Source organism: Lepisosteus platostomus, chromosome 9 (assembly GCF_059453375.1).
Source record: "Lepisosteus platostomus isolate fLepPlt1 chromosome 9, fLepPlt1.hap1, whole genome shotgun sequence".
NCBI lineage: Eukaryota > Metazoa > Chordata > Actinopteri > Semionotiformes > Lepisosteidae > Lepisosteus > Lepisosteus platostomus.
The window spans coordinates 24,783,969-24,811,281 of NC_142619.1; the positions used below are offsets into that span (position 1 = coordinate 24,783,969).

The following is a 27,313-nucleotide window of genomic DNA, read 5'->3' on the forward strand; positions in this document are numbered from 1 at the left end:
AGTCCATCTTTTATGATTGCTTTGCTACTTGAACTTCAGCATCTTAAAAATCATAATGAAATATATCATCAATAATACAACCTGCCATTCTTTCCCTTAAACAGACTTTAAAACCATTCTTAAACAGATTACAGAGAGTTTTTTTTTCTTAAAGCAATTTAAAACATAATTTACTGAAAACCTGAATAAAATGTTCAACAAATATAGAAGCTTAAATGTGCAATATCATTCAGTTCACTTTATTTGTCATATGCACAATGGCAATTAAATGCTTATTTGTATGTATACAAATGCTCATTTGTATGTACAGTAAACACCAATACAAAGACATTAAGGAAACAACAATCTTATACACAGACCTACAGTAGCAACAATAAGATAAATCGCACCCAAAAGAAATAAAAGTCAGCACAAGCAGTGTGCAAAAAACACAGTGCGTGACAGTGGTAGACGTAACATTCACGAGAATTGTCTCCATATCTTGAAGTATGTTCCTGTATGCTCCTTTATGCTTACTAGAGGGAGGGCAGGAGAGACAAAAATTACTTAGTACTATGCTTATATTTTAGTAATATAAGTAATGTATAGTAATGATTTTGGCCATGTCACAAACAATATAATTGATGTTTCAACAAAATGATTAATCAGGGATGATCTGATGTCTATATTCATCCTGAACAGAATAATATTAAGTAAAAACAGGTTTTCTGTGCAATTAGGTTTTTTTCTGTACTCAGTTGTAAAATGAAGCCTGTCCTCTACACACAGGAAACATGGAGACACACAGAGACCATGTTTTTATCTGACAGTGTTGTCTCCATCTGCCGATTGAAATAAGCTTCTGTGTTTTTACCGTTCATGGCTGCATCAACATATTCTGATATCAGCAAAGAAGTCCTGCTTTCTACATAGTTTTCATAAGGGGCAACATTTCATTGTGTCACTGGTTCACTTTAACTGCCATTATTATTTTTTAAAAGGACGACACAATATTTTGACTTATTATGCTTCATTTTTCAAATGCGATATAAATCTGAGTTCTAATGATTAGTGACTCCACATGTCTCTCCCATGGTTATACGTGGATCACTTAGCTAAACAAACTTAGCTATTAGCAACCAAAACTAACTTGAACCATTTTCAAAACTAAACAGAATTAGCTTTAATATATCTCTGTGTCCCTTTGAGACCGGGTATTGTTATAATTGTTTTTACTATTATTAACATTAACTGACCATCATTTGCACACTTTTAAGAAAAAGGATGCCAGTATAATGAAATTGTGCTCAGCTTTTCTCCTTCGCCACTGTGAACACAATAATAAATGTACTGAAAGTAGACATCTCTATTTATAACTTTGAGAATTGCTTCATCTTGCAGACACTTGTCGCTTCAGCTTGCAGGCTTCCTGTGTAAAGGGCAAGACCTCTGACTCAAAACAGGCTTCCATAGGTATAAAGCGTCAAGAAGATACAAAGGTAGCATGACTGCATTTCAAAAACAAAAATTGGCAACCGGTGTGATTAGAATCAATGTTCTGCATAGGTGAACAGGTTTCAATGACAGCTTTTTGGAGTGTTATTCTGCAGGACATGAATAGCCTCATAGCATATTTTAACTTCCTGATTTTGCTAGAAGGGGAAGTCGGATGTATTTATTAAAATGCAAAATAAGGTTATAACCTATCTTCAATTATATTACCATGTAGATAGCTCCACTAATAACATCTGAAATATCTGAATATAATGGCAAAAGATGAATAACTTGACACAGTATTTTTTTCATTGTACAGTACCAGTATTAACTATGATTTCCTAGTTCGGAATATTACTAAAATCATCATGTATCTATGAGTCAGTTCTGCTTTTTTTAGCCAGGAAATTTCAACACTCTCCAATAAAAGGCTCATGTACAAACTGACTCTTGAGCCCAGTATCACAACAAATTGTTGCTTGAAACCATGGCTGGATCTACTGTATTAACATCTCTCTTATTCAAAACACCATCTTGATCTTGACATTGTCATTCGACACCCCACCCCAAAAACCACAATAAACACAAACAGATGGAGCTTATGTATGGTGGGAGATAGGTCGAAAAGTCTCTCATTTGCCAGGTTGGCTCCAGTAAATGACATGTGGTGTTGCAGGGGAAACGTCCAAAGAACATGGCGTTTTCAAAGTCCACAAGGTTAAATAACGGAATGTTTCAAGTCTTCTTGATAATAAATTTCACGTCAGGAAAAACACAACCCCCTTCAAACTTTTGCAGGAAAATAGGTTTTTGTGTTGGAATCATCAATCAGCAAGATGGAGAGGCTATCAAATAACCATTTGCAGAGCAAGAAAGGATTAGTCTGAAAACAGTATTTATAATTAGTCTTATAATTACATGTCATTAAAGATTCCCATACAAAGATTATAATAATGGCCAATGGATGACAAGTTATAGATAAAGCACAAAAAATTGACAAAACAAAGCAGAATGTAGGAAAAAGAACCTGATGTGAGTTGGTAACTGTGATTGTTTTTACTGTTTCAAATAAAAAAGAAGATGTACTTATTGTTGCTAATAAAAAGGTAAATACACTCTCAGAGAGAATCCCCTGTGCTGAAAGAGTTGTCACTGTTACTATAGCAACTGCAAGTAGGACTTTGAGTGCCAAATGGCCCTCCAAATACTTCACGAAGCAAAGAGCCGGGAGACTGAAAGAGACTAAACATACTCACATGCTTACATAAAATCCCTTCTAAACATTTTTATGAAAAACTACCTGTTTTCAGACAGGATCTGTGTCAGCATTTTTTCTAGTCTTGGTTTGAATTTCTTTATAGATTTTGGTATCATCTTTGACTTTTCTTCTGCCCTCCAGTTTGAAAAGATAAATTGATCTCCTCTGCATCAGCAATTATTAGAGCCTGTCAAATGTTCCAGAAACAGCAGGTAAGAGAATTGGTTCACAAGCTTGGTTACTAAAGGTGTTTAGCAAGGAGAAAAGCTGTGGTTGACTACAGAACATTAAAGACAACAATTTTCCTGTAATAGGGAAATGAGTCAACATCCTGAGATATAATGGAGGACAGCAGAGTTTTCCATTGAATCCCATTTTCAGATCTTCAGCTCCTATAGATGTGTATTGATGTCGAAAATGAATTCCTCCCTCTGCCTTGTTTGCAGAGAGCTGTCAAATTTGGTGGTGTCAGTGTCATGTGTGGGGTGCATTTTGGGCATAGTTTAAAACACTGATTTTTCCCATTCATAGTTATTTAAAATGCAGCTGGTTATAGCGTTATTTTACAAAAGCATCTTCTTGGGGGTTTATAGTTACCCACCCATACATTTCAGGAAAACAGTGCCTCTTGCCACACAGCTAAAATGAGAACCATGTGAAATAGGAAAAACAAAGGAAGTAAAGTTCTGAGATCCACTATGCCCTAATATAAACCCAATAGAATGCATATGGTACCTTCTGGACAAGTATTCAAGGACACGCAGTGCCCGCTAACTCGGAGCAGCTGAAGTGCCCACTTGTCCATGCTTTGCAGAACCAAGCCAAGTATCATTCAGAAACGTACTGATACCCTGCCAAATCCAATGCACATGGTAACAGAAAAACAAAGAAAAACATTAAATTGAGTAAAATTACAATACAGATATAATTTCCATATTTAATCATGTTAAATTTGAAAAAAATAAAACAACTATACTGCTGATGTATCTGCTTAGGCCTGTTGGTCCAGTTCAAACAAGTTACAGAAGAAAGAAACCGAAGTTGGGGGGGGGGGGGGGAGCCCAGCATCTGGCACTTTTGATTTAAGAGTTTGATGAGCCAATCTAACCAAGTTCAAATTGAATGAAGACCAGAAGACACAGGAGTAATCCAGGACAAGGACTTGAAAAACACTGGCCTGGGGTGAAGGAATGGTGACCCAGATTTTAGTGAAACTATCCATCCATCCATTTTGAATTATCCAATAAAAGGTTGAGGAGAAGCTGGAGACTATCCCAGCAAGCAACAGGCACAAGGCAGAATACATCCTGGATGGTACACCAGTACATCACAGGGCAGGCACAGACACAAAGACAAACACACTCACGCCAGCGCCAATTTTCTCAGAAGTCTTTTAACTTACCAATATGTCTTTGGACTGTAGGAGGAAATGGAGCACCCACAGGAAACACACATGAGCACAGGGAGAAAGTACAAACTCCGCCACAGATAGGAATTGGGCCTCAGTGCTGCAAGACAGCAATGTAACCACTGTGGCGCCCCATTACTGGAGCTATTTGCTGTTAAAAAAAGTTAAGTTGTTAATCAGTAAATTAACTTACTGTTTCACTTCTGGTTATATGAGTTTTTCTTTGATTTGTGGGCAAGATCCATGATCTGCTGTTGTAGAAGGCTGAATCTGATGTCTGCTTCTGAAGACATGGTAAAGGGTTAACCTGCTAAACCCTCCCTGTATTTCTGCTCGTAGTCTATAGGAGCTCATTTTCTGTTCAAAGCTTGGATGACTCATAGGAGAAGGGGTTCACATTGATGAGGGCTAGGGCCCTTATCAGGGACAAAGCGAGAGGCAAAAAAAGTTGTGACTTGCAAGCAAGGGAGTTATACAAGCATTGTGACCGAGACAGGTGACTCGCTGAGTTCAGCCAACAAAGAGGTAGTGAGAACTGGAGAGTCAAACAGAATCTGGAAGGGCTGCTTTGTTAGAGGCCAGCAGAGCCAAGTGATTCAGGACAACCAATCCTGGCCTGTCAAAGTTTAACCACAACTTCTTTCAGCAGAATGCCTCCCTTCCGAATGTGTACAAGGTGTATGTTTGCATCATTTCCCAGACCTCGGATGACTAGTTCAGTCTCAGACAGTACTGGACTTTTTCAATGCTACACAGGGCTTAATAAACCCATTGACCTTGTACAGTATTTCTTAATAAACTGCAGATTTTTGGAATGTTCTTATTTTAACCTTAAAAGTTCATGACGATTGATTCCATGTTTTTGTTAAAAAAGGCTAAAATGGCTCTATTGGGACCAATTTAGATTACAATAAAGGTAATGGCAGTTGCTCACATGTGACTGTTATGGAGGTCAAGATGCTATTATTATCCTGAGCAATGGGGATACTGTGAAATTGTATCATGCGCTTGGTAGCTCAGACACACGCACTTTTTGGCATCAAGATCTCTGTGTCTACCAAAGAGGTGCCAAATACACGTATCTCCCTTCTTAGAATGAAGCTCACTGCAACATAATTTGGGTAGGACTGTCTGTACTGAGACAAAGTGTGAAAAGATCATAATTTCACAGAGGGCTGATTTATTTTTGTTTTGTTTGATTTCTTTCTTGAATCTCAGATTTCATTCGTTCAGTTGTGATTCAAACACGCATTGTATTACATGACCTGTTAACTTCACTGTAGCTATAGACAGGGCTGAGATGGGAGAACAGTGCCTTTATGAAGTGTGAACTGCCTGTCACTCTTTCTTTTTTTTTCTTTGCCAGACTATATGGTAACTCATTAATACACTTTTGATAAAGCTGAGCATGAACGAGGTGTGTGAAAGAATTCTATGCTCCATACATTTTGTGTCAATCCTATGTTTGAACTTATCTAGAGCACATATTCTTTGGCTCTTGCTTGTTACTAAATTATAAAGCTTTAAAAGAGAATCAAAATGATACTCTACTTACACTTGATATCTAGTATCTGATTACTATGGCTGACATTTTTCTTGATGCATAGTGTATAACCACTAACTTAGTTGTGATCATGCACTACTATCTATATAATTTCTCCTTATCGTTGTACCCTGTGGTGCAAAACAAAAAAAGTTTTTTACCACAGGATATCTCAGAGCACATTTCTCTAATGAAATCCCCTCATCAGCAGTTGACAACAGCCCAGTAACTGACATCATTAACAACATTAATCCCAGACAAAGTTGTTGGACTCACCCTGCTGGCTGTTGTACTTAAGAGGACAACTTAATCATTCAATGTAATAACCAAGCTCCCAAACCCTTTTCCACACTCAGGAAACACATGTCCAGCCTCACCAAAGGAGAACTCCTGACATGCCAGTCATTCCATAACAGAAATGATATTGTCATCAAAGCAGTAAACAAAGGGAGTGCTGTTGTAGTGTGGCAAAAGGACTTCTATATCGCTGACATTTCTAGACAACAAAATAAAACTTCTATATACTGCCCTCTTCAACAGGATCCTTTCACTGACTACCAAAAGGACATTATATCCACCATCTTACTGCTCACCAGTAATTGGGTACTTCCACCAGTAATAAAGACATTCCTGCCCCACCAGCTTTTCTTGATGGCCTTATGAAGTGTGTCCTTATGAAGTGTGTCCTTCATATGTTAAGAACACCAACCAGATTTATGACAGTTTCCAATTTCAGGGTCCCGAATGTTTAAGTTTCACCATGGTCATCACATCCCTCTGTAGCATCACTCCTCATGACAAGGATCTCACAGCCCTCAGGCACACACCTACAAAACACACAGTGCTTGATTCCCCTACCCATACCCTTGTATGATTAGCTGCAATGGTTCTCACACTGAATGCATTTCTACAAACCATTTTGACCCCCTTTTCCACCCACATGTCAGTGGAGTTGCCATGGGTATGTAAATAGTACCATGGTATACCAACATCTTTGTCGGCCAAATGCAAGAATAGATTTTTGCCCCCTGTACTGGCTTGCTTTTTTATCTCTACAAACAATACTTGATGACTGCCAGTGCTGGTACCAACTTCTACAATCAGTGACAGTAATACCTGGTACATTTCACCAAATTTCACCCTTCACTAAAATTCAAAGTCAACGTATCCTCCACCACTCTTCTTTTTCTAGCCTCTCCATCGACTACTTGGGACTATCAACTTCTGTGTATTACAAACACTTTCATTGCATCAAGTGAGTTGCAGGGTGATATGGCTGTTTGTCTAAAATAATTATCAAAACAGCATGGTGACACAGTGGTTAGCATTGCTGCCTTGCAGCACTGGGGCCCTGGGTTTAATTCCAAACATGTGTTTTTTGAGCGGAGTTTGAATGTTCATCCCATGTTCAAGTGGGCTTCCAGTCAGTGCTCTGGTTTCCTTCCACAGCCCAACAACACACTGATAGGTTAATTGGGATCTGGTAAAAATGGCCCTGGTGTGTGTGTGTCTGTGTATGCCTTCTAATGGTATGTCATCCCGTCCAGGGTGTGTCCTGCCTTGCGCCCACTGTTGCCAGGATGGGCTCCAGTTCCCTCTTGACCATTAATTGGATAAAGTAGCAGAAAATGGTTGGACGTAGGGATGGATCATTAATCATCATGGTGAAAATCCAAAGCGTGTGGTTTAAGCTTGGTGTGTGTTATTTGCTAAGTGCTGGCAGGATTCTTGGAGCAGCAGTTCACATCTGGCTAGATGCCACTGGCTTGGGCCAGACAGAGTATCTTTCTTGCCGTGCAAACCCAGATCTCATGGATTGCCTGTGTGTTTGCAGAATTAATAACAGTTAAGGCCATCATTAGGTACTGTGGGACTTGCTGTGTGAAACAAAAAACAAATTTTAAAGGAAAGTAGTAAAAAGCAAAAACAGAATCTAATCATAATCCAAGGATCAATAGCACGACACAACACATCACTCAAAACACAGGATAAGGAACAAGTGAATGAAATATATGGACAATGTTCAGAATATGATATAAAGCACATCTTTAAAAGCGAAGAAAGAAAACACATCGTTTCAGCCGTGGAACCTTCTTTAGGTGTGTGAAGAAGGCACAACTGAAGAAGGCTCCGAGGTCGAAACGTTGTGTTTCTTTCTTCTCTTTTCAGCATGGAATAAACCTATTACTTGTTCCTTTGCAGCCTGTGCATGCTGACGCAGCTACCCACCTGAGCTATCTTTAAAAGTTGGTGTGTATTGTAAGGGGGTATTTTGTACAATTGATGTAGTTAATGCTTTACTACAAATCAGCCAACAGCAGGGATTTCATGGGTACAATTGTCTTAACTGGTTTGCGTTTTTGGGTTCTTTGATCCCTCAGAGAATGGAACTAAAAGGACAGCAAACAACTGAGAAAACAAGCAGCCTCGCCCATTCAGCTTTGTTCAGAATAGATGTCCTCACAGACATGGGTAGCATGACTCCAGAGAAACCAGAAGAACATACTGTAGATTCCTACCTTTGATCCTGGTTATCTTTGCAGTCATAAAGGATTCAGTAATGGTGCAGCTGTATAATAAACTTGAGTGATGGCAATACATGGCAACAGAAAAAAGGGCCTTGTTTGGCCATGTTGCACTGTAAATAAGAGGGACGATAGAACACAGATTTAGATAGCTTTAAAATTTTCCACTGGATGGTGTGGCAGGCTCTACAGGATTAGTCTTCAGCCTGAGTAAGAACTTTTTTATACCGGTGTAAAACACGTTATAGTCAGTTTAAAACTCCTGAGCTGAAAATGGGGTTATAAAAGAGTACATATTTCATATCTTCTGCACTTACCATTTGCCTATAGATTTGCCATTATCCCAATCATTGTCATTAAAATTAGCATGTAATTAACATACGATACAATACTAAACAATAGAATGGATGAAATGGAACAGAAGCAAACATGGCTTGGCCTTGTCCATCATGCTGTCATTGATGCAGACACTGTGCAAAATGCAGTGCTGATATTTATACCATTGGAATTGGAAATTTTAAATACAGAAGGACATACAGAAATAGACAAGATGGGAGGTCCTGCTCTTGAAGCAACTTACAAAAGGAAGTTAGATGTTAATGTTAACCTAACCCCATGGCGCTATGGCCCTTGTAGAGCCCTGGCCTCCTCCACAACCCTCTTCCACGCATCTCGGCCCTGAGCCAGTCTTCACCATCCTCTCACTCTCAACTTTCTGAGGTCTCCTTCAACATCGTCCATCCATCTCTTGCGGGGACGCCCCCGAAGCCACCTTCCTTCCGGCTTTTGACAGAAGACTCACCGTACCCCTCTGGTGTCGTCTGTCCGCTCTAGATGCCCAAGCTAGCGTAGTCGTGCCGCTCTTACCTCAGCGGTTATTGAGGGATCCTCATACAGCTCGTAGAGCTCGATGTTGGTTCTTATTCGCCACTCTCCTGCTTCCTGGACTGGCCCGTAGATCTTTCAGAGGATCTTTCTCTCCCACGTATTAAGGAGTTTGTCAGCACCCATGTTTACGCTGCGTAGGTAACCACAGGGTGGATAACGGTTCGATATATCATCGATATTTACCCTCCTCGACAAAAGTCTTTCTGGTCATCATCAGGTCCTGCACACTAAAGTAGCATTGATTTCCTGCAGAAAACATCTCTCTCTAATTTCCAGGATGTTTTCATTTCTCTCGGAGATCAGAGAACCCAGGTATTTAAAGCACTGACTTTCTCAAACTGGTAGCCCTGGATTTCGAGCAGTGCATCGATGGTGATGGTGCCCTTCCTGGTCATCACCATGTATTTGTTCTTCGCCATATTGATGGTCAGCCCAGCCATGCTTCTTCCAGCTGAATAAAGTTTTCTTTATGTGTCCAAATGTTACTACCCAACAAATCGATGTCATCCACATATGCTAAACACTGTCCCAATCTATTCAGTAATGTTCCTCCTCTGTTGATATCAATGTTCCCTATCACTGATTCTAGAACCAAGTTGAATAGTAAACATGAGAGCGCATCTCCTTGTCTAAGGCCTCGTCTCACCTGAAACTTGCACGATACCTGGTTCTGCACCTTCACCTTACCACTTGTTTTAAAAAGCTAAAACTTGCCAAAATCTCATCTATATCTGTCAATATCCAGTCTTTGAGGTAAAACAATTGAATACGTCTAACAAGCAATTATACTAAATTTGAAATCAATTGGAGTTAGCTTAAGATAATAATTATTTATAACAGCGATTACAATTTTATTGCCAAAAAGTCATTCCTAGTCTGGAATCATCTTGAACATGAGTGAGCGAGATTTTAATCCCTGGCGTTAATAGAAAGCCTTACACAAGAAGGTGAAAAAGAAATCAATTTGCACGCATTTCATATCCTAAAAGATATTGACAAAGGTCAAACCAAACGAGTCTTATAGGACTGAGAGTGAAAAATGGACTCGAGGACAAAAGCAGAAATTAAAAAGGTGTCCCTTTGGGTCTGAAAACAGGGAAGATCTGGCTTTTTGGAAAAATTTGTTCAGTGTTGCTGAAGCAGAGTCCCTGCAATCCTCAAACTAAGACCTCTTCTCATCTGTAGCCCTTCTTACATTATTTATTGTTGAGGAAAAACTGGACCATTCCATCTTATGTGGTTATTCCAAAACTGTAAGGCTGCATAGATGCTAAGGCATTTAAACATTTAGGTTGTTTTATTCTGGTTAGACCATTACTTGTCTACAATTACAAATAGGGTTTTTTGAATTAAAGCTTTCAGAAACACCTTTCAAAGATGAACAAGAGGAAATGACATGGCAAAGTTTATTGGTATTGTTTATCCTAAAGTGTTTTGTACTCTACCAATGGGTAGATCCAATATCCATTTGTTCTCTGATCTCAATATGCACAGTACCCTGGTGACGGGTTGTGAGAATATTCATTTTTCCTTTTTATAGTATTATCTTTAAAACAAGGCTTATCTGTTACGAAGCGTTCTTTCAGGACCCTATGCAGAGGACAAAATCCGGAAGGGAGTGAACACACACAGGGAGGAGACGAGGAACTGGGCTGATAGAGGAACCGGGGGGGGGATGGGAGAGCGTGACGAAGGTGCCCCGGGGGGCGTGGTCCAGGTGCTCCATGTCCTGGGCTCGGCAGGTACAGGAAGCCCACGCAGAGCCTGGAACAGAGTGAGCGTCTGGCTTTTGTAGGGAAGCAGGAACAGGAACCAGGAGCACAAAATCAACTAAAAAGTGAACAAGCCGGAGCGCCCTTAAGGGGGAGGGACTACAATCATGACATTATGGACTTCCTGACTTCTTATCTTTCACATTTATTGACTGCTTCCCACACCTTTTCTCTTACAGTGTTTTCTCGGAGCAGTAGTCATTGAAGATAATTACTTAGAAACGACCTTCTGCTCTGTAAGATACATCTATTGTACAGTATGTCTTCATATGACAGTAATGTTCATTAATCAGCACAAATTGTGTAAAGACATGCTGATCTATTTGTGCCTTATTTGAACAATTCACCAAATGAAATATGCAATATGCTATTAAAAGTTGTCAAAACTTTTATTTTTACAAGATAAGAATACGCCTTACTTAAAATGTAGAAAAACACTTTTCAGACATTTAGACTGTGACTTAAACTATTAAGTCATCCAGAAGAATTTAATTCATACACTCAAATATCAGCACTTCCCAGTGCCAGCTTTCCATTTGTTATTAGTCAGACTTCTGCATTTATTCATGACCTGTGCTAGTGTGTTTTCATCCTCCCTTTATGTCTGCAATGTATTTAACATTTAGAAAGTTTTTCTAAAAGGCAGTTGTTGTACCAGAATTCCCCCATGGCAGTCAATCAATAAAGATTCATTGTACTGTTGAAATATTCAATCAAAGATAAACCAACTGAAAAAAAGGAGAGTTGAATGGATACTCTCTTGTTTGTAGATTACTTTTGCCAATATTTTGGATATGTGCAGATTCCATAGTACATTGAAATGCTTTAGAAACTCAACCCCAGAATAAAGATACATTTTAGATGGGTTTTCTTTATGTTTTAGGTGTCACATAATTTTAACCTCCGGTGACGAGTTTCAGACTAGACATTTCTTCATATGGCTTGTTTGAGTAAAGTATGCACACTCGTCAATCAAACTGGTGTGTCAACTATAATCCTGAACATAAGCAAATGGAAAGTAATTAATATTGGCAGAAATGCTAAGCACTGACCACAGTCTATACATTGAATCAATTCAGCGCAATAGCCTCATTGAATAACACCTTTTTGTAAATAATCTGTCCCAAGTGGAAAACATAGCAATTACAGCAATTATGAGGTATTAAATAGTACAAATATTAACACATATAAATAAGAACATGTGATTTTGGCAGGAGAGCAAAACAAATTACTCTTAATGAAATGATATACAGTACTGTGACAACAGACAGTGGACAGACAGTGCTCTTTAGCAGAAATGGAATATCTCAGCTTTATAATTCCCCAGCTTTCCAACTTTCCTGTAAATTACTGTTCATGATCTCTACATCCACGTTATAGATGATGGAAAATTGTAACAACATACAATTCCATTCTTGCCTTTCCCATTTTTGAGGCTTTGTACTTTTGGAAAGATGTAATGGCTAATGAACTTTTCCTCTTAATTTCCTGGCATGGAAAGTGTCTGGGAGGAGTCTTAAAGTCAGCAGCTCAGGAACATCCTCTGATTAATGGCATCTGCTGAGAAGGGGAAATTGGGCGCTGAAAGGCAGATCAGAGGGAAGGACTCGAGAAAGTGTGACATTGAATTGGAAGAATATTTTGGATTCCAGAACACAACAGAAACAGTTTGGTCTTTTGGAAGACTCATACTAGATCTTGCAGTCACAGCTTTTAATACTGCACAATATTCAGGATATAGAATGTGAGGTCTATATCTTTAAGTGCAAATTTGTAGATGAACAAATAGAGAGGATGAACATACCTTTTCATGCATACCTCCAATATTATTGGCACTCTTAATGAAGATGAACAAGAAAGGCTGTATAAAATAAATAACACTTGTAATGAGCTATAGTTTATTGCTCAGAAAAAAATTGAAAAAATGTATTCTTGTATTCTAATGCAAGTGCTCAGAGAAAAAAGGTCTTTATAAACAAGTAATAATTTTATTCCTCAAAAAGATAGGTGTCAAATTATTGTCACAATTAAGATTCGTATTAATAAAACCAAACAAAATTAAATCTGCATAAACATTCTACTTTTTATGTTCATCTCAGTCTTAAGGAACTATATTATGGTCTCCCATGGCTTCCTGTTTCACTGGGGTATAAAAAGGAGGTAACACATACAATCCTTTTATCATCCAAAGCAGAGAACTTACACATGAAAAGAGATGAATGGTTTATGACCTTCATACTGTAAATGGATACAAAAATAAAAAGTAAAAAAATATATCACTTACCACTATTAGGGCAATTATTACAAAAATGGGTGGTCTTGTAGACAACTCGTGTATTTGAGAAATTGTGCCACTTATTTTTTGGGAAATACATTTATAATTTGAGAAATGTGCAATTTTGGTTGGTTTCATCAAATCTTTAAGAGGTAAAATATATTCTGCAAGCCTGAAAATTACAGTATGGCTCATTACCAGTGTTGTTTGTTTTATATAGCATTTATTGCTCGCCTTTATCAAAGGTGCCAAATAATTTTGGAGGTGACTGTATGAATCTGTGACTCATGGGATGCCTTTCATTTTGTATTACAATCCCTGACTGAATCGGTGAATGTACAATTCATTGTGGAATTAGATGTGTCAGTGAATGATGTGGTTATATCTCTGGTCTCACTTGACTACCTCTTAGGGTCATGTGACAGATTCAAATAATGGCTTTTACAGTGCTGACAGCTGCAGATACAAAACAGTGGGTTGACAGTTTCCCTGGATAGGAGGCCCCCGTATCCTTAAGAATATACTACTGACCACTTGTAGGCTTCCTGGAATTACTGAGTTGGAGGTGTAAATCAAGTCAAGTCTTATGCCACCTCAGTAGCTGTAGTTTATAATAGCAATAGAAGTGCAATAACTCTTTCATGGTCTTGTTCTAAGTGAGTTTCTCTGTTCTCCCAATTCAGCAAACTAGATTGAAATTTCCATTAAACCCATATCGCTTTGGAGGGTTATGGTATTAACGCATCAAAATCAGGAAGGACTGTTCCTAACACTGATTTTTTCTTTTAAATGTATCCAAATTCATCACATGAACTTAATATAAACACCAAATGAAAGCTACCCCTTAAACTAAAACATTTTGATGGAATATGAATATTGTTAATGTTGAACTCTTCTTTCCATATTAATGAATATATAAAGTTTTATTTTGATTTGTGAGGTCACTAATGCAGATAAAAGAATGCCCATCCAGTTTTCTGATTCTGAGAATACAAGAAAAGGTACAAACAGGAGAAGGTCATTTTGCGTGTCTAGTTTGTATGGTCTTAGTAGTTAAAAGTTTAGTAGGTTATTAATCTGAGGTAGTGATTTAGCCATTTTGCAAAGGAAGTCAGAGAATCAAGTTTGATGACATGGCTGGGTACTGGGTTGTTTGTTCCAGATTCCCACAATCCCTTGTGTAAAAACTAATCTGTTCTCACTCTCAAAATTTACACTTGCACTCCTGTTTACACTTGAATCCTCTGGTTTGTATTCCACTATCCATCCTGATAGTTGATTTTGGGATTCCCTTTGAGAATTTTGAATACCAGAATCATATACTCTCGTATCTGTTCAAAACTGGGAATATGCCTGGTCATTTTCCTTTAGATTTTTTTGTAACATGGTGACTGAAATTGTACAGAATTCTCTGTTTTTCCCATGCATTTGTAATTCTCTCTATTACTAAAAACAAATAAAATGCAACTTATAGTAACCTTCTTTCAAAGAAAGAGAACATTGAGTCTGAGACTCAAATTGTGAAATGATGTTCTCTGTGGTAGGAGGAAGAACAATTTCCTCATGTTCAGTTATACTACCCTTGTATATGCTTCCGACACTATGAAACATTAGGACATGATGAAACGTGTAAACCTTTTGTATTGTCATGATATTCAGGTTTTTGTTTGCATAATAAAAAAGTACCCACTCAACAACAACAGCAACAAACCAGCCAAGAGTTTCAAGTTTCTGCATGCGAAAAAAAATCCAAATAAGAAGATATTAAATTATTTTGAAGTGATCATTTTAAAAATAACAATGTTATATTTTAAAGGAGTTCTTTAGGAAAATTGAAGAATTTACGTATATGGGTAAGAATGTATATTGAATTTTACCAAACCTCTTCTATTCCCATACTGTTTGTCCTGCAGGAATCATGCAGTATTTTTTGGCACTGGGTAACAGCACTTTTTATAAAATTATGGGTACATATTGATATACTCATATATATAAAGACCAGACAAAACAGCTGCTGGCTCTGAGCACGCTGTCAGTCACAAGTCATTCACCATACTGTATATGACGTCAGAGATATGCTAATGATCTTATTGAGGATGTTCTGACATAAGCAGAAGACTGGTTTTATCATGTACTTTGGCACAATATAAGCTTCTAATTTAACTTTAAATCACGACAAACTGGGCTTGATCCTGTGTGTTTACGTTGGCTTGACTGTGCCAGTTCTCTTCCTACCATCTGAAAGTGCTGCTACTGTACCTTGGCTGTAATTTCTTTATGCCAGGATCATGATTCATGCGCTGTGCCTGCAAAAATCAATTACTGTAACTCCCCTCTCATTGAACTTCCAAGCAATCTGATTAATACACTGCGGTTGGTACAAAGAAAATATTGCAGACCTTCTACTTCTACTGCCCTGTGATAAAAAAATAAATATTAGCCCTTCTTTCTCCATATAGATCTCCGGTGCTCATGTTTCCTCCCACCTTCCAAAGACAAGATCGCTGGTTTAATTGGCACCTCTAAGTTACACCTGTGTGCTTGTGCTTTTGAATACGTGTGTGATCCCTGCAATGGACCAGAATCCCTAGCCCCGCTCTGTCTTGCCCATAATTAGATCTTCACAAACTTCTTTAAAAAAGATGTAAGTACTGTATGAAGTAAGAAGAATGTTTAAAGATGAGTAATTATATTTTATTTGTTTATTTAAACCAAACACTGACCCAACAACAAATATCTTCATGTGGAAAAGTATGTGAACCCCCCATTCAGTAATTGGTGACACCTCCTTGAGCAGTGGTGACACCAGCTACACATTTCCTGTAAGTATTCATCAGTATCTTTCAGTGGCTTGTATTAATTTGACCCATTCCTTTTCACAGAACTGCTTTGTGACAGTAATATCTCAGCATTTCCTTGCATGACCATGTCGCTTCAGGTGCTCCTATGACATTTCAACAGGATTTGGGTGTGGCCCTTGCCTTGGCTGATCCAAACTGTGAAACATCTTCTTTAGCCATTCAGCTGCAGTTCTGCTTATACAGTATATTTAGTATCATTGTCTTGCTGCATGACCCACTTACAGCTGGGTTTCAGCTGGTAAATGAATGCCCTGCAATTCTCCTCCAGAATTTGCTAACAGTGCAGAATTCATGGTACTGTCAATGACAGCAAACCATTGGGGTCCTAAGGCAACAAAACAGCCCCGATCCATGCCCGCTGGTTTGGAAGGGATTCTTCTGTTGGAAGGCAGTGTTTGGTACTGACATTTTTCCCTTTCAGCATTAAAGCTGCAATTGTGTGTGAGCAATTATGAGCAAACACTCAAGTGTTCACTGTGTCATGTCTGCATGAGTGCACATAATCTAATCAGAAGTGATACTGCTTCTAATGAAGATAGATAATCTGCTTTTAGGTTAAAAGCTTCATTGCAAAAGATTGAATAAAGCACCAATACAAATATTCTAAACCGTTTTATTTAATTGGAACTGCTTCAATTTAAAAGTTAACTATTAAGTAATCTGTTTTTTTTCTTTATCTGTCATGTTTACTGCTTCTTTATGTAGGCTTGAAGCTTTAATGAGCTCTTCTTGAAAAGAAAGGATATAATTCCCATGGAAAGAACATGGGTATTAAATTGCCATAAACCAGGCCTTACTTAATAACTAATCTACAGCATCTCCCTGGTGCTACAAGTAAAGACATTTTTCTCTTTAAAAAACAGAATATTAGTTTTATTTCTATAGTTACTGTGAGACAATTATAAACTATAAAGAAAATCTTTACCATGAAAATAAATCAAAACAAAAAAACACATCTAGATATTCCATTACATTTTTCTATAAATTACTGTTTACCTCCTGAGATTTTGTGGCCATTGCAGAATATCCAAACAAATCATACACAACTGTTTAAAAACTTTACATTGTAATTTAAGATATAATCCTAGTTCAATTAAGTCCAATCTTTAAAGTAACTGGACATGTAAAAGTTATGTAGCAGCAAAGATGTCGACATTGAGCATTTGTTTTCTTGAGGAAATGACATTAGCCTGTTTAATAAGTTTACCCCTTATTTAAGCTCAAGATTTAAGGTACAAACTGTACCCATTCATCCATCCATTTTCTAACTATCAAATACAGGGTCATGGCAGAGTTGGAGCTTGTTCTGGCAAGCAACAGGTGCAAGGCAGGATACACCCTGGGCAGGATGCCAGTCCATCGCAGGTCAACAAACCGAAGTCTTCTTATGTAAAACAAATCATTTAAACGAAGGTAACTATTAAATCAAGCTTCCATTGCAAACCATTAATTCATGGTTTCAAGTGAAACTAATCATTCATTTTTTATTTATAACTCGGTGCATATTCCATTTCTTCAGAGACAGAAAGAAAAGCAGTGGACCTAAGAAAATGGTTTCACTTGCTGAATATCTAAAAGATATTGCAGCTCAATCAGAGACTAGGTCAGCATTAGTTTAAGACAGATTATACCGTAGACAAGAAGTAGAAGCAGGCCATGGTTTGTTTTTCAGGACTGGTTAGTTTGGTAATTAAGCCCGATATCAGCCAATGTGAGTTTAATGTTCACGAAATGCAGTAATAATAATTAGTATACAGTAGTAGACCAACTTCAACCACCACTGAAATGCAGCATTCAAATGCATAATGCACAGCAGCCATTATGTGTCAGCCGCCCCACTATGAAACAATTAAGCTGCAGAGTGAGAAATGGCATCACTAATTTAATTAGTAAATGAATGAAGGGAGAAAAATTGGTATGCCAAATAGGTAAAGCTCAAGGTATAATTTAGCTAGTACATAAGGGTTATGCTATGAGATCCTTGCGAAGAAAAGTGCTATTCAAAGTAATTTGTTTCTGTAATGCTCCTAATCTTTAAAGCAATGCAGAACTGCTTTATCCAATACAGGTCCATATGGGAGCTGGAGACTATCCCAGCAAGCAACAGTCACAAGGCAGGGGTACACCCTGGACGGGACACCAATTGTCTTTGACTTGGTTTTGATATCGCAGCAAAAATGACTTGTGTCCGTGGACATCATACTTTGGTGTTGTTCCGAAAATTCTGGTTCAGAGTGAAGAGTGCCACGAACTGGTCTACTAGCAGCATGTACAACAGCAACCTGATTTTTTGATAGAGGCCTCTCACTCCACTATTGACACAGGCCCACCCTCGCTGAGTGTCTGTTCAGACTTCAGGGTGGAAATCCTACTGTCACTTTTGCTGTCCTCCAAGGTTAATCTTACTGTAGTGCGACAAATGGGAAGGCTGTTGTGAACTGCTAACTTCTTCCAAATGAGAGATACTATAGAAAAAAAAAACTATAGCTGTTTGGTTTTAGAGTTTGATGGCAAGCTCTCTGTGCTATCAGATGCTTAAGAGGCCCTGGCGTCACATGACTTGAGTATACACACTGCTCTGCCAAACGTATGCAAAATCAAGCATTGGAATCATAAAGAATACAATGCGTCTCTTACATAGAAGACTTACAGATAATTCTATAAGAGATAAAAGATGAGGTCACTTTATTGGCCATATAAAATTTCTTATATTAAGAGCTTGGGATCAGAGCGCAGGGTCAGCCATTTATATGGCACAGAGGATTCCTCTGCTGGCCGCGGGATACAAACGGGCAACCTAATAAAAGTAAAATAAAAATTATTCACATATAAGAGTACATATGGTACTCTTCTCCATATTTTTCAGCTACATGACATTCAACATTGGTGAAAAGAACTACATCTCTTTCAAGATAAAGGTTGATTTTCAAATTACATTAAGGAGCTATATTGTAATGAGAGTCCTATCTTTTAAAGTGTGCTTTTAAAGCACACCATATTTTATTCTGATACAAACTGAGGTCTGTACATGGAAGCATAATACTAATAGGCACTTGTTCTAGATGATTTCTGGTATTATACTGTAGTTACTTTGGAATGAAAGGAAAGAACACTGAATTCTGTCAATTGAAAGTTCAGAGAGGACCATACTGGCAGCACATTTTATTCTTCCCATCTGTGCTGCACACATCCCATCCATGATAATACATTCCGAGAAAAATAATATTTTCTTAGAGCCTTATTATACTTTTCATAAAAGCACTTATCTAGAAATTCAAATATGCCACAGGATCCTGCTTTGAAAAAGGCATGAAAAAAGTTGGATATGAAAAGCAAAGTCAGACGTATCCAAAAACACAGAAAATGAAAAGGAAGAACGTTGCACTCATCAAACGAATGTACCATATTTTGAAACAAAATATGACTGTATTGTGAACTGAACCTTGAATTGTATATGTATTTCACTTTGTAGAATAATATTGTGTTTAGGAATTTGTTTGCACATTGACATGTGCATGCACTAAAGAAAATCTAAAAGTTTACATTTACAAAGACACAAGTCACAAAGACACGGTAAGAAAAGAGGATAGGAAGATGTCCAGATCAACAAACTAACATTTTGCTTTGGAAAAGCAATGGAAAAGCATGATTGCTCCCATTGAACTACACACACAGGAAAACATTTGCATACTTTACCGTCCCTTTTATGGATTGAGGAATGAAAGAAGACATGAACAGCACACGTTACGTAAATGATCACATCAACTCTTCTCAGTCACAATAGTTTTTTTTTAATAGACTAAGAACTATGCAGTGACAGCTGCAATAAAAAAAATGAAAAACGCCAGTTGCAGATACATTTGCGTTTCTGAACAGAATGTTTTTTTCATTGATACTGCAATATTTCTGACATTTTAGATTCATTTAATAATTTAAATTATTATCAATCATATTCTCCTTCGTAATTTAATCTTTTTTGTTTCTTGTGAAACAAGTGTGCACCGTACATCATATTGCTTGAAACGCTTAAATTACAGGGAAACGTCTTTTTGGAGGGAGAAGACGTTGTGTGGAAATATTTCTTCTCTGTAGAAAGTTTCGTTAAGTTGGAGGCGCGCTGTAGCAGAGCAAGCAGGAACCCAGAAAGACTAGCTGAAGCAACCTGACACAAAAGGGCTCACACGTAATGTTTACAGCCCCTCCACGCCGATGACGCTGCTCTGCTGCAGAGTGGCATCACCACCGTCTTCTCGCGAGCTTATGGAAAGCAGAATCCCACACGCCACCCCCGCCTCTCCCCCCGCCCCAGTGCGCTGTGGGATAGTGGCAGTATAAAGTATATCCTCCCTCGGAAAGAGATAAGAAAGCCGAGGCAGGAGGGGATGAAGATGGCGGACGCCAAGCAGAAGCGGAACGAGCAGCTGAAGCGATGGCTGGGCTCGGAGACCGATCTGGAGCCGCCCATCCTGAAGAAGAAGAAGACCAAGGTGAAGTTCGACGACGGCGCCGTGTTTCTGGCCGCCTGCTCCAGCGGCGACACCGAAGAGGTGCTCAAGCTCCTGGACCGGGGCGCTGACATCAACTACGCCAATGTGGACGGGCTCACCGCCCTCCATCAGGTCTGTGCGTTACCTCTCTCTCCATTCTCCTTTCGTTGGCGTTTCCCCTGTCGAGATTTGGTTGTTTGGGGGGGAAATAAAGAAAAGCCCCCACCCTCCCACCCCCGAGAAGAGAAGGTAGGATCAGGAAGAGTCTTTTGATTAGGAGAAAATCGGGAAAATGGGAGCCGTTCTTCCTCTGCCAGCCCTGCTTGTAGCGGTGTAACCAGAGGGCCGGTGGCGGAGCCGCAGCTTGTTGTGTTGTGTTGGGGTGAAGGGAGTTCAGTCCGGAGGGTTGGGAGGTGGAGGTGGTGGATTTGAACTACAAGGGGGGGGGGGGAGGAAAAAACGTTTAGGTTTTTCCTTTTTTTTACCCGATTCCTCTTGGGTCCTGCTGGTGTTGCTTTTTCTGGCGCTACAAGTCCAAGCAGAAACGTCCCGGGCTGTAGTATCATTCGTGTCAAATGCGAGCCGAGCTCTGCAAGGCAGACAGCGATGGGTGGTGTAGTCTGGCCAGACTGACAACACAGAGAAGTGCCGATGAGCTGGGTGGTTTTAAAAAAAATATATAATTCCTGCCTAAAGCCCTCAAGAAAGTGATCAAGAAGGGTCTAACTTAGCTGCGCTTGATTTTTGTTACGTAATTCCAACGCTGATGTTTTTTTTTTCCCCGTAACGCGACAGGACGTCAAGCCTGTCACAGCGATATTGTATACGGTGGAAATAAAAATCGTCGATTGCGAGGCAATCGTTACTGTTCTTGGGGAAAAAAATAAAGTTATTCTATGCTTCACCTCCAAAGTATTATTTTTTTGTAACCTTGTCCCCCTCAATTGATTCTAATTTGATCTTGTGTTAGTGTTAGGGGCGGTGGGGCGCCGGCGGCGGTGGTGGTGGGGTTGCACCAGGAACAATATTTTTAGCTTTCTAGCTGTGCCGCAGTCTGGATTGAACAAAAAGCAAGACAACAGATACAACACAACCGATAAGGGAAGATTTTCTGCGTAGCTGATTCTGTGCGGGAGGGTGGTCTCCTGGTTTCAGTTAACATTGTTTCTGTATTTGTAAATAGTGTCAACAGTTATATGCATTTCAGGGTTGGAATTGCTAAGACCTCCAGCTCACCCTTGATTTAAAGTTTTTCTTGTTCCAACCCTTCTGATAAATCATCTTTACTAAATATATAGAAGCGTTTATTTTGTTCGTGTTGCAGATCTTGACGGACACGGTCGACGGATTTGATCAACAGGGCTCAGAGCTCATGGCACCTTTATTGATGTTATTGGTGATCACGCAGAAAAGAAAAAAAAATACTTTGATTGGCATTTAAAAAGTCTTCTTGTGTGGAATACGTCTGCATGTTTTTTAGCAGGGGTTTGAGGTGTTGTCCTGAATCTGGGTTCAGCTGTTTAAAAATGTATTTGCCCCTTTTGTTAATAAGGCTGGTGGTCAATGAGTAAATGAGCCCCAAGTAATAGAATCCTTCAAATGATACTGTCTTGATCAGTATAGGATACAAAAGGGCACATTTAGGAGGTCAAGTTAGGTTTCTTGTTTCAGCAGGTTTAAGAAACAAGGCAAATTTAAGTTTTTGGTCCAAGCCAACCCAAGAACGATTGGAATTGGTGTCTGTGGAAGAAGAAAAAAGTAGAGTTCTCTGCAGCACTTTTTGTAATACTCATTTTAATTACAATAATAGTGAAGCTGGTAAATAATACATGTCTAAAATCACTGTGGAGATGTGGAGAAAATTGTTCAGAAAAAAAAAACTGGTTTGAATGTCTTCACTTCTTTATAAGCCCTAATACTCTGCTGAGCTTAACATGCTTTTGTAAAGGCTATTTGTTTTCTGTTTATATACAAATACCTGAAATTATTTTATATACCTGAGTCCCTGTAGCCTGATGTATAAATCCATAGTTTTCTGTTTTTTAATGAGTTTCTCATTCATATATGGCTGACAGTGTGTACTGGTCGTATTTAGAACCCGGTCAGTTTTTGTATGTAAGTCTTATGGAAGGCTGTGATCTATCATAAACATCACTGGCCGCGTTGTTATCTAGTTTAAGCCTTAATATTTTTTCTTCCTTGTGTCAAATTTGCTCTTGGGATTAGTGATGGTAACACTATATAGGCTTTTGCTCTGTTAGCCTATAAAGGTCTCATGGAAGTCATTATATTGATGCACATGAGAATGTTTCTTTACATTGCCTTGGTACTTGTTTAAACAGTGACTTTTCGTTAATGATCTCATCTTACTCATATGGAACTCTGGGCCGTGAATCATGGTTTATTTCTCATGGTCTCTGCTGGGCATTTTAACAGATACTGTAAATCATACAATAGTGTACGCTTTATGATGTTCAGGTTCTTTGTCTGATGTTGGCATGTACTACAGAACCCCAGGTCTTGGAAATTGTTGTTGCTGTTATATGCTTAATGGAGACATGGGTTTTATTTATCATTAGTCCTTTTTTTTTTGCTCTTTGCCCTAAAATAAATCAAAATAATGTCTTAATTTAAAAACCTTCAGAATTAGTATTCATGTTAATTTTTTCATCGGTATAATTCAAATGCTATCAATCATTAGGTTTTTCATATAAATTATTTTCTTTGAATAATGTAAAAAATCCTGCACTGAAAGATCCATGAAAAGCAAGTGCCTTATTGGCATATTAAGCATTTTAGTTTTGGAAGCTCTGCATCTCTTCATAAACTACCACTTAAATGGATTTCTCAACCTTGTCTAGAGTTGAACCTTTCTGTCAGATTGTCATAAGGGCAGGTTTGGTTGCAATGCAGTCTGGGAAACCAGAAAAGGGGAAACACAGGGTTTTGTTGTAATCATTGGGGGATTGTGTGGAAGGAGCAGGGATCTTACTAGTGAGTTTCAGTCGGTCTTTCTGGATCTGAAGCTCAGCACAGCTACGCATTCTGTCTCTTCTAGTGAAGGGCCGGATCTCTTGATTTATTTTATTTTGGTTTATGTGCCTTGTTGCATTTACATTCACCTCACAGTACAAGTTCCAACATATCAGCAATTGTGCTATTAATTGATGTAAAGAAAATAATAAGCTTCTTTTCTAGATTTTCTAGATTTTAAGATGTGCTAAGAAAAAGCCGTCTTCCAATTCATATGTTTTTGAACTGAACTTCCTCATGTTAATCAGTTTGGAGTCATTTATAATTCTTTCTTAGAATCCTTTAGCCAGTGGACTTTTTGTTTGGGGGGGGGGGGGAGTTTAGTGCACAAATGTCCTTTGCAGTGAATAGTTGTGGAGTTTAGGTTTGCTGTTGTGCTCTGACTACTAATAGAGATATTGCACCTGATAGAATTTCATATGAGAGGCGTTCCTTTAAAATAGGCTGTTCTTCTGAGATAATTGTAAGTTTCAAGACAGAAGTGAGTGGAACTTCATTTACAGGAGAGGTGTAGAAGAAACCAGCTAATCTGCACTGACTACTGTTTCTGCTTTGTTGTGTGTTAAATGAAATTAATAATTCTGCAAACTGTAAATGTTAGTGGTATATTTACTACATATTGTTAATTTCGTATAGTATTGCGACAGGATTTGTTGTTCTGACAATTGTGTATAAACAACTTTTATGCGTAAAAGGTGTTTATAGCCATGTTGCACAGTTTTTAATTATTCAAGAATCACTATCCAAGACGGAATTGCATGAAATCCTGCTTCAGTGGTCAATAGTGTCAGCCATTGTGGGAATCTCAGTACAGAATCCCTTATGGTGCTGCTGTTAGTGTGAGGCTCATAGTATTAGTACCATGAGTTCAGTGCTTTGTGCTATATATGGTTTGGAATGTTAGAACTTCTTGTCAGCTCTTACCTGAGAAACTGTTTTTCATAAATTTAAAAGCTGTGAATCTCCCTAGTTTTGTAAAGTTAGTTGTTGAATAGTTCCAATAAATATTAATACAACTTGATGTTTGACTTGTCGCCTGATTCTTACCTTACAATGATATAGATTTCACTCGCTGCTGAGGAACAGGTGCAATACTGTTTCAGATTTTTCTTCTGTTCTGTTTTCTTGCTCTCCTAAAGAAACGGCCCCTTTGAGGAAAAAGCACACTGTGGTCTGTAGTACTGGTCAGTGTAGTTTTATAAATAGCTTCTTCAGAAGTACCCCTTTAGAGTCTGATTCAGTAGATCGCTCTAAGTTTGGTATTCGCTGTGAGTCACTGCACATTCTCAGCAGCCCTCTAGCTAAAATCTGGCACAGGCCCAGAGGTAATGTCCGCTGGTCGTGCCCTTCTGTTCTGTGTTAGCTAAAATGTTATTAGAAATAAAATTATTCCCAATAGAAAGTACATCTGGAATGGTGCTAACTTGAAATGGTCTTAATTCAGATGTAAATTAAGCACTTCCTGCATCTCCCTCGGCTACTGTGCTTACTGGCGGGGCAGGAATGGGGATGGGAACCTTCAGCTGTGTTTTCAGAGGGCTGAGTTGAAGTGGGAACTGAAATACTGGACAATTCTGCATCAGGTTTGCTTTGGTAAAGAAGTTAAAGTATCTTCTTCTGAAGTTTACTTGCGATTAGTTTTTTGCAAAATGCTTGCATTTATTAGTTGACTGGTGGATGTTTGTGCCTTTTAAGGGGCTCCCTAAAGAGCACAAAAATGATGCAGAAATGTTAGTGTACTGTACTGGAATAGGAAAAAAGTCAATTACAGTATGCACACAGAATGTTTAACTTTTAAACTACATTTTTACGTGGTAATTTTATTTATGCAAAAAGGCACAAATTTAAATGAAAAGAATGTTGTAGTAATATATTATTACGAAAGTCTGGTAATATTGTTAATATTGAAATCCTTAGTTTTCTTTCCATTAGAACAAATGTTTCCTCACCATTAGTTGAGAGACGAACATTTGAGCATTGTATTTAAAGTAATCTTAAGTTGGTAAAACTACTTATGGTGGTGGTAAAAGTGCTTGCTCAGTAGTTCTAAGTGCAGTGTAGGTTTTTCTCATTTCACCTTAATGTGATTAATACAACATCAATTCAGTTTTGTGTGTCGTACCTTTTGAATTACACTGCTGTGGGGGCTGCGTACTGAGGGGAAAGACCATGTCGAGTAGCTCTGCCTTACAGATCTAACAGACCTTAAAAAGTGGAGATGTGAGAATTGTTAGGGCCGTCAGGTTGTGAATGAGCAGGACGGTAAGATGTGGTGATATTTGATGGGTGGGTGCATTCCAGGCTGTCGTTGTCTGGAGTGAACATTCCTTGAATGACATTCAGTGGAAACCATGGATGGGAGAGGAGGCATTCCTCAGCTGTCATCTTTTTACACCACTCTGTGATTCCCTGAACCACAGTGTGCAGAGGAAGCAAACTATCAAAACTGAATTGTGGAATATTTATGGTTCAGGGCTGGCTTCTTTATGATTACAATTACCGCAGTGGGAGAAGCTCAGAAATGTGCTGCTTTGCAAGCTGTTAAAATTAATTATATATAACATTCCTGCTTATAGGAACAGTGCTAGACCCCACAACATTTTTGTGACTGGTTTCTCTGCACTAGCCCCCTTTCTTCACACTTTAAAGTTTTATTTGTAGTGTGTCTGACATAAGAGAATCCAGACATTGCATGTTAATGTTTGTCTCCTTTAACTCCACAGAGCTCTGGTTTTGCACTTTGTTCTGATTGAACAAAAGGTTTGCCGTTTATGTGATGTACGCTATGCTTTTAGGAGTGAAATCTATTTCTTGTCATTGGCTGATTAAACTACGAAATCGAAATATAATTTTTCCAGCAGTCGCTTTCAGAAAATCGGCTATAGAAATATGGCTTTTGTAATATTCAGAACTTATTATTCGATTGTACCTCATAACAATTTGAATAGGCATTGTAGGGGCTACTAGAAACTTTCATAAACGTACCGTGGTTTGTCAGTTTGAGTGTTTAACATCAGGATTTGCTCTCATTTAGGCTGCTGTAGTTTTCCACTTTGATACAATTGCTTCCATTTGCTCAAATCATACAGACGTTTTTAATAAGTACTGAAATGCTCCTCTTCTTTCCATATCGAACATCGGACAGACCACTGTTGAACCGCTCATCTTTCAACACATATCAGGCAACGCAGCCCCGTACAGGAGTAGCGGCACCAGTTGGAGAAGAAGTGCACCTGTCACCAGCAAAACTGCTCGACTAGGAGTACCCAAGACCGCAGGGGTCACCGTCTCGGTGACAGCCAGCTATAACCCACCCTGCCTTCAGCAGCGCTCAAGCAGTTGTATGAAAGTGGAAGTCCTGGTCACTTTTGTGTGGTGACGGGATCCAGGCTCGAACCCATGACGCCTGGATCATAGAGCTCAAGCCGGACCACTTGGGAGGCCCCCTCATTTCTGTGGGTTTTGAGTAGCTCTCGCTTTTTGGCAAGTGGTGTTGACAAGTATTTAAATGATCTTGTCAGTCTTGACAATACCCGATAAAAAGGGTTCAGTGGGAAGGGCAGTGTGCCACAGGGTTTGCACTGTACTGAAAAGTGTAAAATAGATTGGTGGAGGCAAAAATCTTCAGTCCGCCAAACTAAAATTAGAACTAGCAGGTTCTTAAGATGCCCCCACAAATTGCATTGTCGTTATTAAACCTTTGTAAATGCAATTTGGAAAATCTGCGGGTGCTTTGACTGACAGGAATAGCATGTTTGTTCACTTCGACATTACGTCTGTCATCAGTGTG

The 27,313-nt window shown here is 38.7% G+C and overlaps 1 protein-coding gene across 14 annotated transcripts in view; it reads left to right on the forward strand.

Moving 5' to 3' along the window:
• Positions 1-20,306: 20,306 nt before the first annotated feature.
• Positions 20,307-27,313, forward strand: part of ppp1r12a (protein phosphatase 1, regulatory subunit 12A) — an 81,278-nt gene continuing 74,271 nt past the window's right edge. For 7 of the 14 annotated variants that reach the window (XM_088647264.1, XM_088647259.1, XM_088647267.1 and 4 more), the window contains exon 1: positions 20,308-20,622. In XM_088647264.1, the coding sequence (XP_088503390.1) occupies positions 20,386-20,622 (237 nt within the window). In that variant the 5' untranslated portion in view covers positions 20,308-20,385. Of the gene's footprint in view, positions 20,623-27,313 lie in introns of all 14 variants that reach the window. The other 7 variants (XM_088647261.1, XM_088647263.1, XM_088647272.1 and 4 more) reach the window with 3 other exon arrangements.